The 19021-nt window shown below is 36.5% G+C and overlaps 1 protein-coding gene and 4 non-coding genes across 5 annotated transcripts; 4 read left to right on the forward strand and 1 right to left on the reverse strand.

The window, feature by feature from the left end:
- Positions 1-6550: 6550 nt before the first annotated feature.
- Positions 6551-6622, reverse strand: Trnap-ugg. Its single transcript has one exon. It is a non-coding gene; the product is annotated as a tRNA-Pro (tRNA).
- A 199-nt stretch (positions 6623-6821) lies between these two features.
- Positions 6822-15087, forward strand: LOC112571761 (ubiquitin-like modifier-activating enzyme 5). Its single transcript, XM_025251038.1, has 12 exons — positions 6822-7119; positions 7577-7622; positions 7919-8008; positions 8797-8906; positions 9788-9874; positions 10046-10130; positions 10820-10924; positions 11748-11875; positions 12396-12531; positions 12767-12848; positions 13069-13181; positions 13571-15087. The coding sequence occupies exons 1-12, from the start codon at positions 6980-6982 to the stop codon at positions 13646-13648; spliced, it is 1200 nt and encodes a 399-aa protein (XP_025106823.1). The 5' UTR covers positions 6822-6979; the 3' UTR covers positions 13649-15087.
- Positions 15088-16024: 937 nt separating this feature from the next.
- On the forward strand, positions 16025-16145 carry LOC112553813. The gene has a single exon (XR_003097115.1). It is a non-coding gene; the product is annotated as a U5 spliceosomal RNA (small nuclear RNA).
- An 871-nt stretch (positions 16146-17016) lies between these two features.
- Positions 17017-17137, forward strand: LOC112553798. The gene has a single exon (XR_003097110.1). It is a non-coding gene; the product is annotated as a U5 spliceosomal RNA (small nuclear RNA).
- A 972-nt stretch (positions 17138-18109) lies between these two features.
- LOC112553803 lies at positions 18110-18230 on the forward strand. The gene has a single exon (XR_003097112.1). It is a non-coding gene; the product is annotated as a U5 spliceosomal RNA (small nuclear RNA).
- The last annotated feature ends 791 nt before the right edge of the window (positions 18231-19021 follow it).

Here is a 19021-nt window from a genome sequence, read left to right on the forward strand (position 1 = left end):
ATCGGACTCGATAAAAAAATGTTTCTGAACACGCAAAGAAGCGCTTAATGTCGCTCTGTCAGTCTTTCCTTTTAATGTCCTAAAGCTTCCTTTATAGCTTTTTTTAAAAAAAAATTGAGATACGGGATGCTGCGGGGAGAGAATGAAAAATCGAGAAATAAGTTGTTGAAATTCTTTAAGTGGCTACTCCATATTTTATTCATAGAACGAATTAGTTCGTCTTGGATATCGACAATATCGACTACATAAATCGCTGTCAATACCACAACCGCACCACCATTACCATAAAACAAACTGTAATCAGATTACGACAGCTAAATCCCGGCAACTGCAGCATTTTCTTTCACCGAGCAGAATAAATGCTGTTTTTTTTTTATTTGCGTCTGAAGAATGTAAAGACGATCAGATTATAAATTGTATTCTCAAATGTGAGAAGATTACTTGTAGCATGATCGAGAAATCTGCCAGGTATTTCACAGGAATTTATCTGCACACCTCGAGCGGTAGTCGACCAATAAAACAGTTTATTGTCTCTAGCTATCCATGCGAAACAAACAGCCCCAGGGCGCCATCTTCCTACGCTCGACCTTCAAGCCTCGTTCTCGTCTCAATAGGGCGGTCCGGTGGCGCAGCGGGTAGCGCCTGTCACCAAGACAGTGAGAGTTGGCTAACCTGGGTTCGGTTCTCGTCTCAGACACACTGTTCTTTCTCTGCATGTGGCATCTGTTTATAGGGTTGACTGCTTTTCTGTGAAGTTGTAGCACACAAACAGACAAACGCGAAAGTCAAACGTTTGCCGAGCACGTACTATTTATGCTTCTATAAGTATCAGTGAGGGGAAATATAAAGTTGACAAACAATACTGATGTAATAAAAATAATATAAATAGAAAGCACACATAAGAATGGAAAAGATTCCTCTGCATTTGGATACCAAGATCTATCCACGTAAGAAGAGGAGAAATAAAAGATCAAAAGAGAGAGAGAGAGAGAAGAAAAAAGTTATGATCCATGGGAATTTGAATGGACAGAACGCCCGTGAGGCACAAAGATTTTTTCCATTTAAGAACGAAAGTAAAATAAAAAGCTTAATAAATAAATGTTTTCTCTATACCGATCTTTAGCCACAGTTAATAATACAACGGATTGTTTTTTGTGAGACAATAAGTCATCCTTTGTTTTTTTTGTTTTTTTTTTTTACATCGGAAGCAAAGCGGTATTCTCCTCGAAAATCTTCCGCGGCGAATCGCATGTGCTCGCCATTTCTGCAGTACTGAAATCACAGCCTTTCACGGTTGTTGAGATTGGGGCCTAAACATGTCATCAACTCACGCGACGTCCATCGGGCGAGCGTGCCTTTACGAGAAAATGGCTGGCAACGTCCTGTTGCACGAGCACGCAACCCGGGTTGCTGCCATCGATTGCACGTGCCATTTTAGCGAGGGTTTTGGCCTCGCCTCATTAGCTTCTCCGGCGTAGTCCCTACATCACTGTAGGCTCTACAGCTAATGTGTCTAATCCAGTTGCATCGGGTTCGAAAGGAAACTTTCAATGATGGCTTAACTAGTTGTAATCCGTGCGACCTGCATGTCTGTGAATATGAGTGTGCGTGTGTGTGTGTGTAAGTGTGTTAGGAAAAAGCAAAGACGCAGAAACAAAAACTAATCGACAATGTCAATGAATGAATGAACAACCACTCGGGTCATGGTATTATTACATTACAAAGAAAAATCTCATGCTACATTATAAATGCTTTTAGCCTAAACTTTAATCAATGGTCTTATTCATGAAGACGTCAACTGTGTCCATTGTGACCGGGACAGAAGTGTGTATGGTGGAAGTCTACAATTAAATTTCTATAGCACAATGGACTATATACTATAGCGCCACTAAACACTAAAATATGCATACCTAACAAGGCAGGGGCAGTGGCCGTAAGAGTGACACTGGAATTTCTTTATATAGTTGAGAGGATCAGCTAAACTATGCACTTGTCCACATATCCTCAATTTAAAGAAGGAACAATATGTTAAACTGCTAAAGAGATTGCCCGCCTGCAAAACAGCGAGACATTTAAGGATTTCCATCGAAAGAAATAACAAAGGAGAGAAAGAGAGCGAGAGAAGGAATCATGCAAACAAAATAGAGGAGTAAATGAAGCGCAGAGGAGGAGGAGGAGAGAGAGAAAGAAAAAAAGAGACTGAAAAACATAAAAACTGGGGTTGACTCACATTCTCCACCGAATTTGCATAACGCAGAACCAGAAGGAATTTCAACCGAGACATTATCCTCGAAGATAAGTCGCCTGTACGGGTAGTCCTAAAGGTATCTTTTACCTCGTTAACCCTTACATGGTCGTGGGAACTCTGACGAAAAAAAAAAAAAAACCACCTTTCTTTGTGCAGGTGTCGCACAAGAATTGTCTCCCCTTCCACATTGTTATTCTCCGTTTTCCCCTCCAACACACTAAGCTCCATCCTCTGGCACAACAAAGAGAACAAAGAATGATCGAAATAGGTTGCAGTCTTATTTTACATCAAAGGTGTGGCTATAAGTACTATAGTCCAGCGTTACGGGTAGATTATCGTTTATTTCAATGTCTGTGCACAGCAAGTCTTCAAAACATAACTAAAAACGTTACTTTAACAAAATGCGATAATTTAAAGGAAAATATGTTAAAACAATATAAGTAGGCTTTAATAAGGAAAACTATTCAGTTTTCACAAAGTCCAACTTAAAATTACACTTCTTTGATTAACTTCTGGAATTAAGTGCAGCTGATGACTTCTGTAAAACGGTCGGATCACCAACAACGCAAAAACACAATATACTTTGTCGGCTAAGATTAAGCGAAGCAGAGTGCACAAATTCTGTGAAAATGACACATCTTGCAATTGATAAGAGGAGAGTTAACCAAAAGCAGAAAACATCCAAGCCCAGAAGAAGTAAAAAACCATTAGCGAGCGATATATATATATTTTCTATGCGTCCGTGCACCACCTACTCAGAGAGAAATTGATGGCTTAACAGTCGGCTGCACTGAATGACAGCTCTGTATGAAAGCCTGACGCAAGATCCAAACCATAAGTATATAAAAATATACAGATATGCTAATGCTAATAGGGAGAGAAAAGAGACCTCTCAAAAGCGGTGTCGGTAGAGGGGAGGAAAGCCCACTGGGGATGTAGATGACACGTTTAGAAATAAGTCAGGATCTGGCATTCTCCCCTCCCTACTCCCCAACTAGTGAAATTCTCGGCAGAACCTGACATCCATCTAACTGCTAACTGCCACCCTCCACTGCCTGTACACAAAGGTTTACAAAGTCTCATTGAGCAGGATGTAAAAGCAATGGACGGGCTCACAGAAAAGCCAGGTGTTTATCGTGTTGTGGCTTTGTGTTGTCATGCAACCTGCCCCTTGACGCCGTGGTGACACAAGTGGCTTTTGGAATCGAAGTCCGCGGTTAGTGGGGGCAAGAAGTTCGCCTTCAGTGACACGATTGTATAGATGTGGGTAGGTGATAACAACAGGGTGTTTTAGAGAAAGCGGGTAGCTACAGCTCGGCAAAGGGCTTATAGTTGTTTCTCTCAGTCCTGACGTCGACGAAATCCATGGGAACGCGCCAGTCTAATCCTCTGTCCATCTGAGCACATTCACAAATGGTGCCGACAAGAGAAACTAAAAAAACACACACACGGGCACAAGCACATATTTATTGACGTCCACACAAACACACCGAATAAATAAATAATAAAAAAAAACCAAACCGCCAGTGATACTAAAGGAGTTATACTCGCCTGAATATACAGTATTTCTATGCGTTAGCAGTTTTGCACGATTGTGCACAGAAATGAAATATAATCACATTTTTTTGTATTCGAACAAAAGCTATGCAATTAAAAATATAGCATACTCACAAAAAGCCTTGCTATTTTTCTTTCTCTCAATCCCCCTCCCCCTGGCACATCCAGGGGCAATAAAGAACACATGGAAATATGCATGAACTGGGAGAAACCCACACCTGTAAAACCGTATGCATAGACCGACACAATGCATGCATGTGCATTTACGTGCATTAACAGTTAATATCTTCACCCCCTCCCCTCGCCCCTCACCGGTATGTGGAAATCTGTCACAGAAATCACGACGCCAAACATCCCTGACAGACTCCATGCCGCAGGCCACACTCTAAAACATCTTATTTACGACTGCCATAAAATGCACGGTCGTATAGTTTGCTTGAAATAACTTAGCTAGATCACCCCGCTCTCTTGAGAAGAAGATTCGGCCATGATAAACCTGCCCAACCTGTTTCTAACATACCCTAAAGTTACTTTACATTTTTTTTCTCCCCATTTTAATTTAGTGTTCCTGTTGGATGTAAACTTCTGCGCCCACAGAACCTGATGAAATTACAGTGCAGCGACGACTTGTGGAAACACAGATAATTACATTGTTTGCTTTATTTTAGGCTGAAGATGACTTTTGACATGCTGTGTCAAGGCGTTGCATCCTGTTTAGTTATGGGTTACTATAGAAACAACGCACGAACACACCCATAATGAACAGTGTAACCTCAATAAAATATGTGCTATGCAGATTTATATTGTTTCTAAATGTTATGACCATCCTTTATGTGCACTTGAAGTGATTTTTTTCTTAAAGATGTTATGAAAACCACAGTGTAAGCTAACACAGGGTTTCCAACTGTATTTTTCGCCTGAATGTATAATAATACTAGTGTTGGTAAAACATACCGAGACAAGTCAAAACTGTAAACAACAAATTAAAAAGAAAAATTTTCACAAAAATATGCGCGTGCTCTAGACAATCTGCTGAAACAAATAACCTCTTCTTGTGAAGGAGCTTACTTTTTAAACACAGATGAGCTTTTTCGTGCAATAAAACCTGACACACAAAGGGACAGAGAGAGAAATTATAGCACCATACTTCTGCCGCTTTGCTTAGTTTAGAGCTGATTTGAGATGACAAGCGGAAAGGCTGTTTGCAGCTTTTAAGACAGAACACTCATGTTATGAAATACAGCTACTAGAGAAAAGATCCTTTCTTCATTGTCTGTTACTCAAATACACAGCTTTTCTGAGTAGGTGGGTACAGACAAATTAAGTTGTTTTTCCAAGTCTGTCTCGGCGTGCTTTAGATGAAAATACAGCATCTATAGATGACCTTTTTGATGACTTTCGGTTAATGAGAAACTTGTGTTTTACACGTGCCTGGGTTAATCTTGCCACAGACCGTACTTATAATGCCATGTTGACAGTCTTTGGAATTACATCTTGCTCATTTACTAAAGACGACTGAACGAAGCACGACAGGTTATACGATAGGGAGATAACCGTCGTCATTCGGATTACAGTTTCACAGTTGGTGAACTCAAGAGTTCATTCACAACCACTTGAGATGGCATTGACGTCACACTCACATGCACTGGACCGTGCACAGACCAGCGCGACGACAACGCCAAGCTCGGATCTTATTTATACGAGAAGACACATTCTTATGAACAGTAGTGTTAACAGTACAGTTTGTTTCCTCCATACCACTCGCTATATAATTGATATTTTAAAAGTTTTGCACTTATTTTTCAGTTAGATAGCAGAGAAAGATTTCGATGTTATTTACAGTTTGTCTGGCTTTATTGGGCGCTGATGACAAAAACAAACCCAAACCAAAACAATAAAAAAAAAACCCAACAAAAAACAAAACAAAAACAAAAGCAAAAGCCAAATTCCTAACCCCCCTCCCAAAAAAACTACAACAACAACATAACAGCACAGTGGTACGTATCGCCACAATTCGTTTTGGAAAGTTAGTCGAGGGCCGATCAGTACGATGCCGAGCCCTTGCAAATGCATTTAACTGGTTTAATAGGCTCCAGCACCCACTATAGCTACTTTGAAATATTCATAGTATTTTATAGCACGACATATGTTAAGATGGATTTATTTCCGGATTTTTTTCATTTATTCACACTAACCTTCTCCATGTTTTTCATTATTTGAGACCTTTGCTTCGTCTGCATCAGCAGTTTTATCGGACTTTCTATGTTCAGTATTGGTATTGTGGATATCCTCGACTTAAGTATAGCATACCATTGTGACACTTAATGACAGTAAGTTCATTTTTTCATTCATTTGTTGCTTTTACTGCTTGCTCCTTTCCTTCCCTTTAACACTAGAAAATTTCTTGGTCGCCATAATAACCATATGGTGCACGTATTACAATATCGTGAGTGTTCCTTTTTTTTTTTTTAAACATAAAAACGAGATCATGAACACAGCACCAAGACATGATCTTTATTTGCAAAGTGACACTTTCTCCTTGGTTTATCCTGAAGCATGCGTCTCATACAGGGTTTTTTTTTTTTTTGTTATGCGACACTGTAGACCACCCAAAGATTATTTAAAAGATATTGGCCGCAGACCGAAAGAAAGTCGTCAAAAGATGTTAATTTTGGGCAGTTTCTCATATTATTTTTTGTTATTTGTTGCAGAATGTTAAAAACTGTTAGTTAAAAGAAAATATCAGGGCTCGTCCGGGATTCGAACCCGGGACCTCTCGCACCCAAAGCGAGAATCATACCCCTAGACCAACGAGCCTCAGATGTTGGCGATTATGTCATATAAGTATATATATACAATTTACTCCATGATTTGCTTTATTTCTAGAAGAAAAGCAATGTTTTGTTACCTATAACAGAACGTTTTCTATCCTAATCGACTAGATTAAATTAAAATGTAATTAAGTTTATATATATAATATTTTTGAGGCTTAGTTAATTTCACTTGTCTCCCTTCATTGATTAGATTGACATCCCCTTGAACGGTATGATTACTCTGTTTTACACGTCGAGTTTGTGAATTCAGTCTGCTGCATTCATATTCTAACCTCTGGATCATACGAAGTTTTCAAAATAAACACACTGTTAATCTCTTTAAAAGCTATAACGTAGCGGAATGGAGACAGTAGAAGAATTGAAGAAGAGAATAGCAAACTTGGAAAAACAGCTGGCAGAGTCATTGCAGACGAAAAATGTCTCATCCAGAGGAAAGATCTCTGCGATGAGCGCTGAAGTCGTTGATTCTAACCCGTACAGGTACTACTTTTTGCTCACACTTAGAAGAAATATATTTTCTGTACGCATTTAATAATTTATTACATAGCATGCCTATTCTAATGTTTGATATTTATTGCTCCTCTTCCATCGGCTGTGAAGCCATATGCCATACGGACTTTGTTTAGTAGTGTTCCATGTTATATACTACTAGACAAAAACGCATTCAAAGCTTACATTGCGTTATTTCTCCAATCTTTCGTTACTTTAAACGCATTTCACTTTTTTAATTGATTATCTATCATTCGTTCACACATCTTACCCTTGCATACTTTATTAACAAAATCTTTGTAAAAGGGTGAACAAGAAAGCTTAAAGATTGAGTAATTATATCATATTAAATATGCATTCTGATAATATTTAGACCTGAACTACTTTATTTTAGAAGCCAAGAATGTTGAGGAGTGTTTATTTTAGACTCTGTGTATTCTTTTTTCAGCCGATTGATGGCACTGAAGAGGATGGGTATAGTTGACAATTATGAGGTAAACTAAAAGTAATTTCTCTCTGCATCAGCTATACTTAAAATTGTTATTATTGGTTGGTTCATCACATAAGTTGTATCAAAAGCTGTTAAAAATCTGTGAAGAGCAAGAATCTGTTTCTAAAAGAAGATGAATTGCGTGGCAAGATTTACTGCTGTTGTGAGAACACACTCATATACACACAAACACACAGTGAGAGAGAATCACACACACACACACATGCTGCATAAATATGGTGTGGTATAAGTGAAATGAAGCATTTTGCAAGATAAGTTTATAATGTGTTTTTATTGCAGCGGATTCGAGAATTTTCTGTGGCAGTTGTAGGAGTAGGTGGAGTGGGCAGTGTTACTGCTGAAATGTTAACCAGGTGTGGTATAGGAAAGGTAGGTGATTAGTAATATCTTTGGGTAATCCAGCAATTTTCTGAATGTGATGACTTAAAATATATCATTCATCATAGATTATTATCAATAGTATATTATTTCATATACTATTATATAAATATATTAGTCAACATTATAGGTTACAGATTCAGAAAGTAGCAATGATAACAACAGCAGGATTTATCGAGCATATATTTCCACTGTACAAATGAGCGCTATGTTCTTACCACACACACTTGCACACTTTAACAGAACTTGCTGAAGCCACCACGAGGCCACCACGCCAGCATGAAAAATGAACATATCGATACATACCTCCTTAAAAAATAACTAAAGCAGTTCAAGAAAGCAAAAAGCATGCTGTGTTGATAGTTGATAAAAAATATGAAATTATAGTGGGAGGGCAAGCTTAATACACAGAGAGAGTATTGCCTTACAAGTAGTAAAATAGAGGCTAGTTGACTTAAAGCCAGCTAGTATCTGTCTCTAGTTTCAGACTAGTGGCCTGCACTTGAATGTGCAGTACTTCTGTGGCACACATCATGTTCTTTGTACAAACTGTTTGTCTGCTATCCTTATCAATGAAAACCTACATTATGCATTACCAAGAGCAGAGCATTTAAATATTATACTTTGTGCCCTGCTTATGAGCAGACTTAATGTATGTTTACTTCCTCCGGCTGGATCTCCACTTTTTTCTATAAATGAAAGCAGTGTTATTGTTTATATTTCTTGATTTGACCGACAGAAGAAAGGACACAACTGATGCAGATGTTTGCCTTTTGTAGCTGATACTCTTTGACTACGACAAAGTTGAACTTGCCAACATGAATCGATTATTCTACCAACCACACCAAGCTGGCATGAGCAAAGTAGAGGCTGCTGAGAGAACACTAAGGTCTGTGGACTTTTGCTTCTTCTTTTGTTTTCTTTTTGGATTTTAGTAATTGTTTTGTTGATTGCCTTTTTTTTTTTTTTTTTTTTAGTTATATTGAGCATCTGTGGCATCATCCCCAAACAGAGAATCTATGAATGGTCAGGATAATCTCTGTGTGTTATTCTTTTAAAAAATTTTAATAATAAATAATAATAAAGTTGATTTATATAGCGTAGTGTCCAGGCCAACAGGCAGGTTCACTAAACAGTATTGACAGCATCCATGAAACAATGACAATATAAAACAAAACCAAAAAAACCAATGCAAAGACTTTCTGCGTTCTGGTAGTAAAGGTGATCACTGCAAATTTAACAGTGATGATGCATTGCTGAAAATCTCCAGAAAGCCAAGGTTAGTGACGTCAGAGAATATTTACTAGTGACATCATTTAAAACAGCAAAAAGATGAGTTTATTTACTGCAGCTCAATTAAGTTCACTGCTGAAAGGAATGAAGTATGCCAGAGTGGTAATGTGGCCAATTGTCCAATCAGTTTGCGCTTTATTTAGTAGAGAACATCTTATACAATCCAACTGCAAAAAAAAAAATACTAAGCAAAATGCAGCCAAGATACACACAAGCATGGAGATCTAATACTGATATCCAATTGAACTATGACCAAAATACAGAAGCAAAAAACAAAAAAGAAAATCAACTTGCAAGAGATCAGTTATTTTTCTTTCTATAGTTGATGTATTATTGATTCACTTAGCCTTGCTTTTAGATAGCTGTTGGTTTAAGTTTAACTATTCGATATTACACATTAGAAAGTTGTATTTTATGATTTATTTCCCAGCCATCCTGATGGTGGTTATGATAAAAGAAGAAGTGTATATTTATTAGGGAGATCAACCCAGATGTGGAGTTTGAAGTGTATAACTACAACATCACCACAGTGGACAACTTCCAGCATTTTATGGATCGAATCAGGTTAACAGAGACTTACTTCTGCTCTAGTCTGAAAATGTTATCTTGTGTAAACTGGGGTTAAAGTGTGGATGAACTTGCATGTTAGTTCCAGGGGTATAAAGGATGGAAAACTTGGCCCCATGCTGTGATGATGTATAAGCCAATGTCTATGTATCTGTTATCTTTTTGCAGGAATGGTGGTATAGGAGGAGCTAAACCTGTTGACCTAGTGCTGAGTTGTGTGGACAACTTTGAAGCACGCATGGCTATCAACACAGTAAGCAGTTATCTTAAATATTTGAAAAACTATTGACTTTTGTATTTTAATTTTTTTCGCATTTATTCCAAACTTCTGGGATCATTGTTTAGATTAGCACTTCTTCAAACCAAATGACAATCATATAAAGTTTCTATTCTTAATAGTATATGTAAATTTACAAGGGCAGTTTTGAATTCGTGGGCAGTTTATGAATTGAATAGGAAATCCTTTGAGCTTGTTGATGCATAAACTAGCACTGGAGGACACAATTTGAGCGAAGCTATGTTTCGTTTTTTTTTTTAAGTGTTTATTTGTCATGTAAAAGCTTTGAGTGGGATTCTTTATTGTTGTTATTAAAGTTGCCATACATTTCACCATTTGCAACTTTTCATGTCTTTGTTTTATTTTAAGCTTGTCTGCTATATTTTGCAGATTTTTTTAAAACAAAATATTTTTGACTTGTGCTATGAAACATTTTCATTTTATAGCTCGTAGCTAACTAATAATTTAGCTTACTCCATTCACAGAACAAATCCTTATGCATTATATCTATATATAATCCTTTAAGATATGTCAATGGATTAAAACACTGAGAATGAAAAGCAATACTTGTTGAGAAATATTTAATACAGCAAGCAGGAGTTATGACAGGGAAGCCACAGAATATAAATGGAACGCCTGCTGTTCTACTTATTGTGTACTTTCAGGCATGCAATGAGCAATGTCAGAAGTGGTTTGAGTCTGGAGTCAGTGAGAATGCTGTGTCAGGTCACATACAGTTCATTATTCCTGGAGAAACATCATGTTTTGCCGTGAGTATAGTAGATGTTATATAAAATGAAAGGATCCTCCTTATTTTGGAGAAAAATAAAACTTGTGCTAAATTAAGTTCAAAGTGTGCTCTGCTTGAAGATTTTATCCAAAGGAAGCAGATGAAAGAAATAAAAATGGGAAGTTAAACGTGTTGGTATTGCATTATTATCTTCACTATACATGCTATCTGGAATTTTTTGTTTTGTTCACCTAAGATAAAATTGAAATCACCATCAGTTGTCATATCTTCAGAGTAGGTCATAAAGAGAATTCTGTCTTATATTTTAATTTTTTTGTCTGTCATTATTGACTGGGGTGGTCCAATGGTGTAATGGTTAGCATCTGTAACCAATACAGTGAAGGTTCACTGTCCTATCAGCTCTTATTTCGGGCACGCTGTTCTTTCTCTGTATGTGACATCGCTTTACAGGGCTTGATGCCTTGGCTTGATACAGTTGCTGGCTCAGCATAAAACACCAAACACCAAACACCAATGCCCCACTCCCTTCCTCATTGTTCACTAGTTTTATGTAATTGAAAAGATTGCCATTCCTTCCCTCCCCCCCTTTTACCATAGATGTGGTCTAGATTGAAAAATCACACTGAAATTTTGTTCCTTATTGTAGGTGAATCAGTTGACTTTTGCTTTTCACCTTGAAGCAGTCATTGACAGTTTTTTCAGAAACAATATTCTTCGGACATTGTGAAAAATAATACAAATGGAAATAATATATTCATTTAGTGGTTGACTTGTCCTAAAGCGTAGGTCAGATAGAACAAGATGAACATGAACATATATTATCCTTTGACTATTGTTGATAGTGTGCTCCTCCACTAGTGGTGGCAACAAACACAGATGAAAAAACATTGAAGAGAGAAGGAGTGTGTGCAGCCAGTCTGCCCACAACCATGGGAGTTGTGGCTGGCTTCTTAGTGCAGAATGTCCTAAAGTGAGTATCCTACTGCAGAATTTCTTAAAGTATTTTAGGGAAGATTGTCCTGAAGTGAGTACCGTTCAGTGCAGAGAGCGAGTGGCTTACTGACAGAAAGGTTTTAAAAAATTTATAGTGTAGGAACCTTCTCTCCCCTGCACAAGCACAGAAATAGATTCAATTACAAGAAGATGATTGACTCTGAAGAGAAATTTTCAGTTGATTGTATGGATTTCTACTACATTACGTGCCATTTCAGTCATTATACATATTTTATAAGTTAATAAATAATAAATGCTGGACAATCAATGATTTGTAACAAAAGCTCAATTTTTTCTTTACATCATGCATACTATTGTCTGTGTCCCCTTTTTTGCTAAATACTATGAAAGTTATATTTGTGTTGTTAACTGTGACTCGAGAGAAAAGATTGTTTTAAAGTCTTCATAAGAAAATACTGGGAACTGGATATTAAACTGGTATTACACGATTCACATACTTTTTACATGACTCAAGTACTGTAAGATCTTTTTCTCAGATATCTCCTAGGTTTTGGAGACGTTTCTTACTATTTGGGTTACAATGCTCTGCAAGACTTTTTTCCAACGATGGCATTGAAGCCCAATCCACAATGTGATGACAGATTTTGTCGGACGCGGCAGGAGGAATACCAGGTAGGTAGTGTATGATGCTGAAAGGAACGAACTGTCACTTTTATCTATGTAGATGCAATCTGTTTTATGGTTTTTAGGAGACAGTAACTAATTGTTTATTTTATCTTGTGACCCATTTATAAAACTGCATCACAGTAAACCATCTCCATTTGTTACACAATAAAAAGTATAAGTGAAATGACAAGTTTATTAAATTTCTTCAGATATCATGGTTTATGGTTTTTGCTTTATGTAGGCCAGAGAGGCAACTCGACCTAAGGAAGAAAAATCTGAGGTCAAGAAAGAAGAAGAGATTGTACATGATGAAAATCCTTGGGGTGAGAGATTTTCAAAAAGAAAAGGACCTTACTAACTACTAATTTAAAATATATTATCTTTGTGCTTTTAGGTGGGAAGCATTCACTGAGAAAAACATTTTCTTGAAGATAGCTGTTGGTCTTTCTTAGAGTAGCTACTATGATTAAATTCTAGTTAGAAGTGACACTGGTCAACAACTTATCTGGTAAAGTTGAAGAAAAAATATTTTTATTGTGCTAGAAATTGAACTGGTGTCTGAGACAACAGCAGAGGAGCTTCAGGCTGCAGAAGGAGATAAGCCAGTCCTGACAAAGGGAGTGACAGTAGCATACACCAAGCCAGCTTCATCACCTGTGGGTTTTCTTGCTTACAGAATTAGGTTGTTTCAGAGACTGGCAATCATTATGCATGTTAATTGTAAAACACTTTGGCATTCATCGAATGTTGACAAGTTAGTGGCATCATCTGACCTGAAAATCTTTACAAAATGCTTACTGTGGGGTCAGGCAACTAATCTCTGAAATATTACCTCTTTTAGGGGACTTTAGAAACCACAGATTTAGAAAAATTGATGCATTACCTATTGATAGTTGGATCAGTAAGATAAACACTGCACATTGCAGGTGAAACTTAATGCAGGATGAGGAATGAAGTGTTATCTTAGTGTAAACTTCAATAAAACTATTTCATGAAAGATATTTACTGATTTCACAAAAGACATTTCTGCTTAATATTTCTGCAGGATGGAGACAACAGTGCCACTATTCAAGATAATGACCTGAGTATAGAGGAACTCATGAAGCAAATGCAATCTCTCTGATAATCCTTGATGATTGTAGATCAGCACACCACTGACAGCAAATTTTCAGCATCAGCATTTAATTTGTGTGGAGCTGCTGCTTTGCTCAAACATCTAACATACTATCGTTATGAAACTGTGATGATTCAGTTTTATGGGTTAGCTTGTTGTGAGCCCAGATTCCACTGTCAAGAAATTTGTCAGACTGAAAGACAATGTTATATTTGGTAAATATAAGTCGCAAAATATGGTTGGTTACCATACCTTCTGCATGGAAGAGGCTAAACAAAATAAAGGTAATACTGCCATTGCAACATTTATGAAAAGCCCTTATTGTAGGGCTAAAAATACAGCAAAGCTTTGGTTATCACAAGTGAATTACATATATACAAGTGAATATATGTGGCACAAGAATTTTAGGGCAACATTTTCCAAAAAGATTTCACCTCCAAAAACTTAAATGCATTATTACATCATGAACTGCTTTAACAGAGCATCAGATGTCTCATTTATTTTTCTTTTGGTGAAATTTTAAGACAGCTTAGAAAAGCACAACTTTGCATATTCAAAATAAATTTGCCTCATTCATTTGCTTGAAACCTGATGTAAACATTACTTTTTTTGCCACTTGAATACTGTACTTTGTTATATTTTTGTTTTATAATAATCTCACTGGTATTGATGTTTTGATACAGATAGAAATATAGGAATGATAGCCATAATAGTAAAGGTCACTGAAAATGTTTCTAGTCATTAAATCATATTTTCAGTTTGTTATCTTAAAATATGCTTCCTAAAAAATAAACAGTGGAGATAAACAAATTTACATTAAATGCAGTAACTTTTATGTACCAAATATATTATTTTGTATTTGCAACATAATGCTGACAAAAAAGAAATACTTTCCAAAAATGTTAATATCTGGATTAATTTTGTTTTTATGCAAAAGGAAAGAGAGCTGGGGAAATAGGTTGGAAGGTCAAAATGTTTGAAGAATTTCTGCTTCAGAACTTTGTCGACGTGATTTTTTTGTTTTGTTTTGAATCTTAATACTGTATATAAAAAGCATTTCATCCCTCAGAACAAAAACATTGAAGATGAGAAATGAAAGTGGAAGTAACTTTGATGAAGTTGTCTTGGACTAGACATTTAAATGTTCTAACCTTGAAAGAAAAAGCATTTTGAGAATTGCTTTAAATTAATTGCATTAAAACTGCTTTGCAATAGGTGGTGATGTGAAGTTAAAATGAAGTAAACCTTTGGGTTCAGTTTTCCAAACCCTTCCCTCCCAAAACCTTTATAACACATTTATTGAAAGTCATCAAACATTTGGACCTCCCCATGAATTTTAGTCAAATGAGAATAAGCAAACTCCTTACAAAACAAGATTTCAAAATACTTAAAATAAAACAGTAATCAACATATTTTTATCTAAATAAAATCTTTGTTGCCTTCTAAAATAGTTTGTTTCTTTCGTTCATTTTGTGATGGAGTGTAAGGAGTACAGCTTGCTGGTGTCAAAACGTTCAATGGAAGTATTTCTTGTTTAAGTACAGGTAACTGCCTAGTAATGATAATTTGCATTGATAAAATTATCCCTCATGAAGTGAAGTTACAGTTTGGCTATATTAGGCTTTCTTCCCATTTTAGACCTTTCTGACTATACACTCATAAAAATGTCTTGAAAGTATGATCCAGAACAGACATATTACCCACATTCCACATATAGAAACACACCTAAATGTTTACTGAACGCAGTAATATTTAATAAGACCTTAAAATGCAGTTAAAAACAACAACAAAACAAAACAAAAAAAAAAACAAACTCAAAATTATATGTAGACAGAGATGGAGATCGAAAGCCTGAGTCATTCTCAATATCTAATAAATAAGATGTCTTTGTGCTTATCATTAGCAAAGAGGACATTATCTGTTAAAAGGTGTAGTAGTCTGTTAAAAGGACAAGTTCACACCCCACGATTATTGCTTGCGTATGGATGCAAAATTAAAGGGAGATGAACTACTACATACATTGAGTGATGATGTTCTCGTGTAATTAACTACATCAATTAGAATAATATCACAGCCTAAACTACACCTATGTGTTTTTAGGCAAAAAAGAATCTCTCTCGTTGGTAATGAACTATAGAGTAATTGACTATAGAGTTATGCCCCTTGTGTAAATAATTCATTCAATAATTTATTTACTCGTAGCGAAAGACTGCAAAAACATTGAATCATATAAAACAATAAATTTTAATACACATTTATACGAATATAAACAAATATATTTATATCGTACACTCTTTGGATTGTGATAGTCTAGATATTCTTCTAAAGACACCTATGAATACAGAACAAATCTCTTACAACCGTCCGGTCATTCGCCATCTTCGGTTACTCTGGTTTCTCTTCAACTCACGAGAAAATCTTTCGCCTTTTACTAAAGATTTCCGTGGAGAGGAACAATTTAATGAGTCTATAGACTATTTTTTCTCAGCCCTACATCAGTAGGGTAACAAACCAAAATGTCAAAACTACCGCCCAGGTGAACTACTAGGTCGTTTCCAAGACTCTTGTCTGTGCACATTGTCTTAAGGAGTAATATATGAATGATTAAAAGGTTTCCTCCCATATGCGAGATAAACTAGTAAAACAATCAGTTATACAGGGCATCCTTTAGGTAGACCAACGCCGAGATCGATAGAGGAGGAATAGGCTGGGCAGCGTGACATAGTGGACAGCACTAATTAGACTCGACAAGCACTTAAAAAAACAAAAAAAAACAAAGGTCGTTTTGGCGAATCTTATAAGCTGCCGAACCCTGTCATTAGAACATTTCTGTGACGACAGAAAGATCGATGTTAGACTAGGCTTCTAGTTCAGCTCGCTCCCCGATCACTCCCTTCACTCGAAGAGGTAAGTGTAGAGTAAGGGAGTTAAGCGAACTGAGAAGTTACTTGGATTAGCGGGTATAATGTAAAAACGACACACATGGATATGCTGTATTATTTAGAATAAAAGAACAGAGCATTAATATAATATCCGTTTGTCTACCTCATCAATGAAAAAAGTAGAATAGACATGTTCATATTTCTGTTCTTCTCTCCGAGTGTTATCATTTTAGATGTTATTTTGCGAAACGGTTTGCAACAGAGTTATACCCCTTTACAAAATAATAATTTAATCAATAAATAATACTTTTGGATAAAATCTTTAAGAATATGGAACAAATATTTTAACATAATATTTTAAAAGCTATAAGAAAGCAAAGATTTACAATACATGACAAACTTAAGAGTATTTCTTTTTTTCTTTCTATTAATCTAAAGACACCTACGAATACAGAACAAATCTCTTACACGGGTCCGGTCGTTCGCCAATGTGTGTTACTCTGGTTTCTCTTCAACTCACGAGAAAATCTTTCGCCTTTTACTAAAGATTTCCGTGGAGAGGAACAATTTAATGAGTCTATAGACTAATTTTTCTCAGCCCTACATCAGTAGGGTAATAAACCAAAATGTCAATTCCAATTCCCACTTAAGTTAACCCCTGTCGGAACTATGCTGCTCATCGTTTTAAAGTCCACAAATTATCCTGACTGCATTACATAAATGAATGATAAGTTTCCCAGATGTGAAATAAGTTCTATTTTTTAACCGACAAGTTCTGCACAAGTTCCTAGAATTCTCTATCCTGCTTAACTAGTACGAAACGTGGACGGTGCTAGCTGTGAAAAGGTGCGGGAGTTGAGGCATTCAAGAGAGAGCAACTGCTTAAATTTTTTTGGACCAGGCAGTAATTCAGTGAAACAACCGATTATACAGGGCACGTTAAAGGGAGACCAACGCCGAGATCGATAGGGGAGGAATTGGCTGGCCAAAGTGACAGACTGGACATGATTAATTAGGCTGGACCATCAGTTTTGTTTTTTTTTTAAACAAATGAAGTATTGGTGAATCTTAAGCTGGCACACCTTTGTAGTAAAATATTTCTATTAAGACAAAGACTAGGCTTTTAGTCGGGCCCGGTCCCAAACTCGATATGATCAGTTTAGGTCAAGGGAGTGAAGTGAAACGAGCGGTTATTATCTGGAATAAAATTCTAGAACTTTTACAATCTCGAATACTTTTCTTTTTAAACTATAAAAAAAAAACCCGTATTGTTTTCACAGACTATGCACTGTTTCTGTTCTTCTCTTCGAGTATTATCTTTTGTGTAATTGTGCTAAAAGATTTGCAACAGAGTAACATCCCTTTTTGAAAATAACAATTTAAACAATAAGTAACCTGTTTTGAAATATAAAATGTCAGCAAAGTAGATATGTATTTTAAGAAAATTCTTGAAAGCCTTTGATTAAACAAACTCATGCAACGATTAAAAATATTAGGTAACTATCTGTATTTTCTTCTTATTATTCAAAAGACACCTATTAATACAGAACAAATCTCTTACAACCGTCCGGTCGTTCGCCATATTCGGTTACTCTGGTTTCTCTTCAACTCACGAGAAAATCTTTCGCCTTTTACTAAAGATTTCCGTGGAGAGGAACAATTTAATGAGTCTATAGACTAATTTTTCTCAGCCCTACATCAGTAGGGTAATAAATCCAAATGTCAAAACTATCGCCCAGGTGGACCACGAGGTCGTTTCGTTCTATCCTACAAATATGAAGTAGGGTAATTAATAAACGTATGAAACGTTGGGATACTTTTTTGAGGCGTGTTCAGTGATAATCCTGATGGGAATTCGGATGTGAACGTCCTCAGAAATTCGATAGCTTCAAATGGCTTCTGACAGTCTTCCGTTTTTTGTTTTAATGTATAAAAAAAAGTCTCAAGTAGCTTTGATTGATAGCACTGTACTGTTTTCACCTATATTTGTTTTAACTATTATAATATTTCCAATATATATGATTAACAAAATTTAGTTTCACATGTGACTAAGAAATATTTATTAAGAGTCTATGTCTATTTGGTTAATATCATTGCTCAAAAATTTTAACTCTTTTTTCCGACCCCCACCCCTAATCCCTTTTTCCCAACGGAGTTGCGTGGTGGGGGTGGAAGGAGAGCAAGAGTAGGATAAACTATCACCAAGAATACAAAGCAACGTATGATCCTCGATAATCTCGATATGTCGAATTATTGCCCACTTATCCTATTTCGATACAGACCACGGCCTTTATCGCTTTAGTCCTTCTCGGAGAACCGGCAACTACTCCGACTGTATCAACCTGACATAAAGAATGGCAGTCCCAGCATATCCCCTTACAAATCAATCGGTGTTGACATGACAATGAGAGTTGCAGTCTCTTACAACACAGTGTCTCTGGCGTTGGACGAGTGGAGGAGGCAGGCAGAGCTGTTGACACTTGCTCGCGGGGATCAAAGC

The sequence above is a fragment of the Pomacea canaliculata genome, linkage group LG1 (genome assembly GCF_003073045.1).
Source record: "Pomacea canaliculata isolate SZHN2017 linkage group LG1, ASM307304v1, whole genome shotgun sequence".
Lineage (NCBI taxonomy): Eukaryota > Metazoa > Mollusca > Gastropoda > Architaenioglossa > Ampullariidae > Pomacea > Pomacea canaliculata.

Bases quoted from the DNA above. Each gene is read 5' to 3' on its own strand.
- LOC112571761 (XM_025251038.1), top strand. From the start codon at position 6,980: ATGGAGACAGTAGAAGAATTGAAGAAGAGAATAGCAAACTTGGAAAAA. The intron at 8,907-9,787 runs GTCTGTGGACTT...TATATTTATTAG, and splicing joins GCTGCTGAGAGAACACTAAG to GGAGATCAACCCAGATGTGG. The intron at 13,182-13,570 runs GTGGGTTTTCTT...ATATTTCTGCAG, and splicing joins CCAAGCCAGCTTCATCACCT to GATGGAGACAACAGTGCCAC.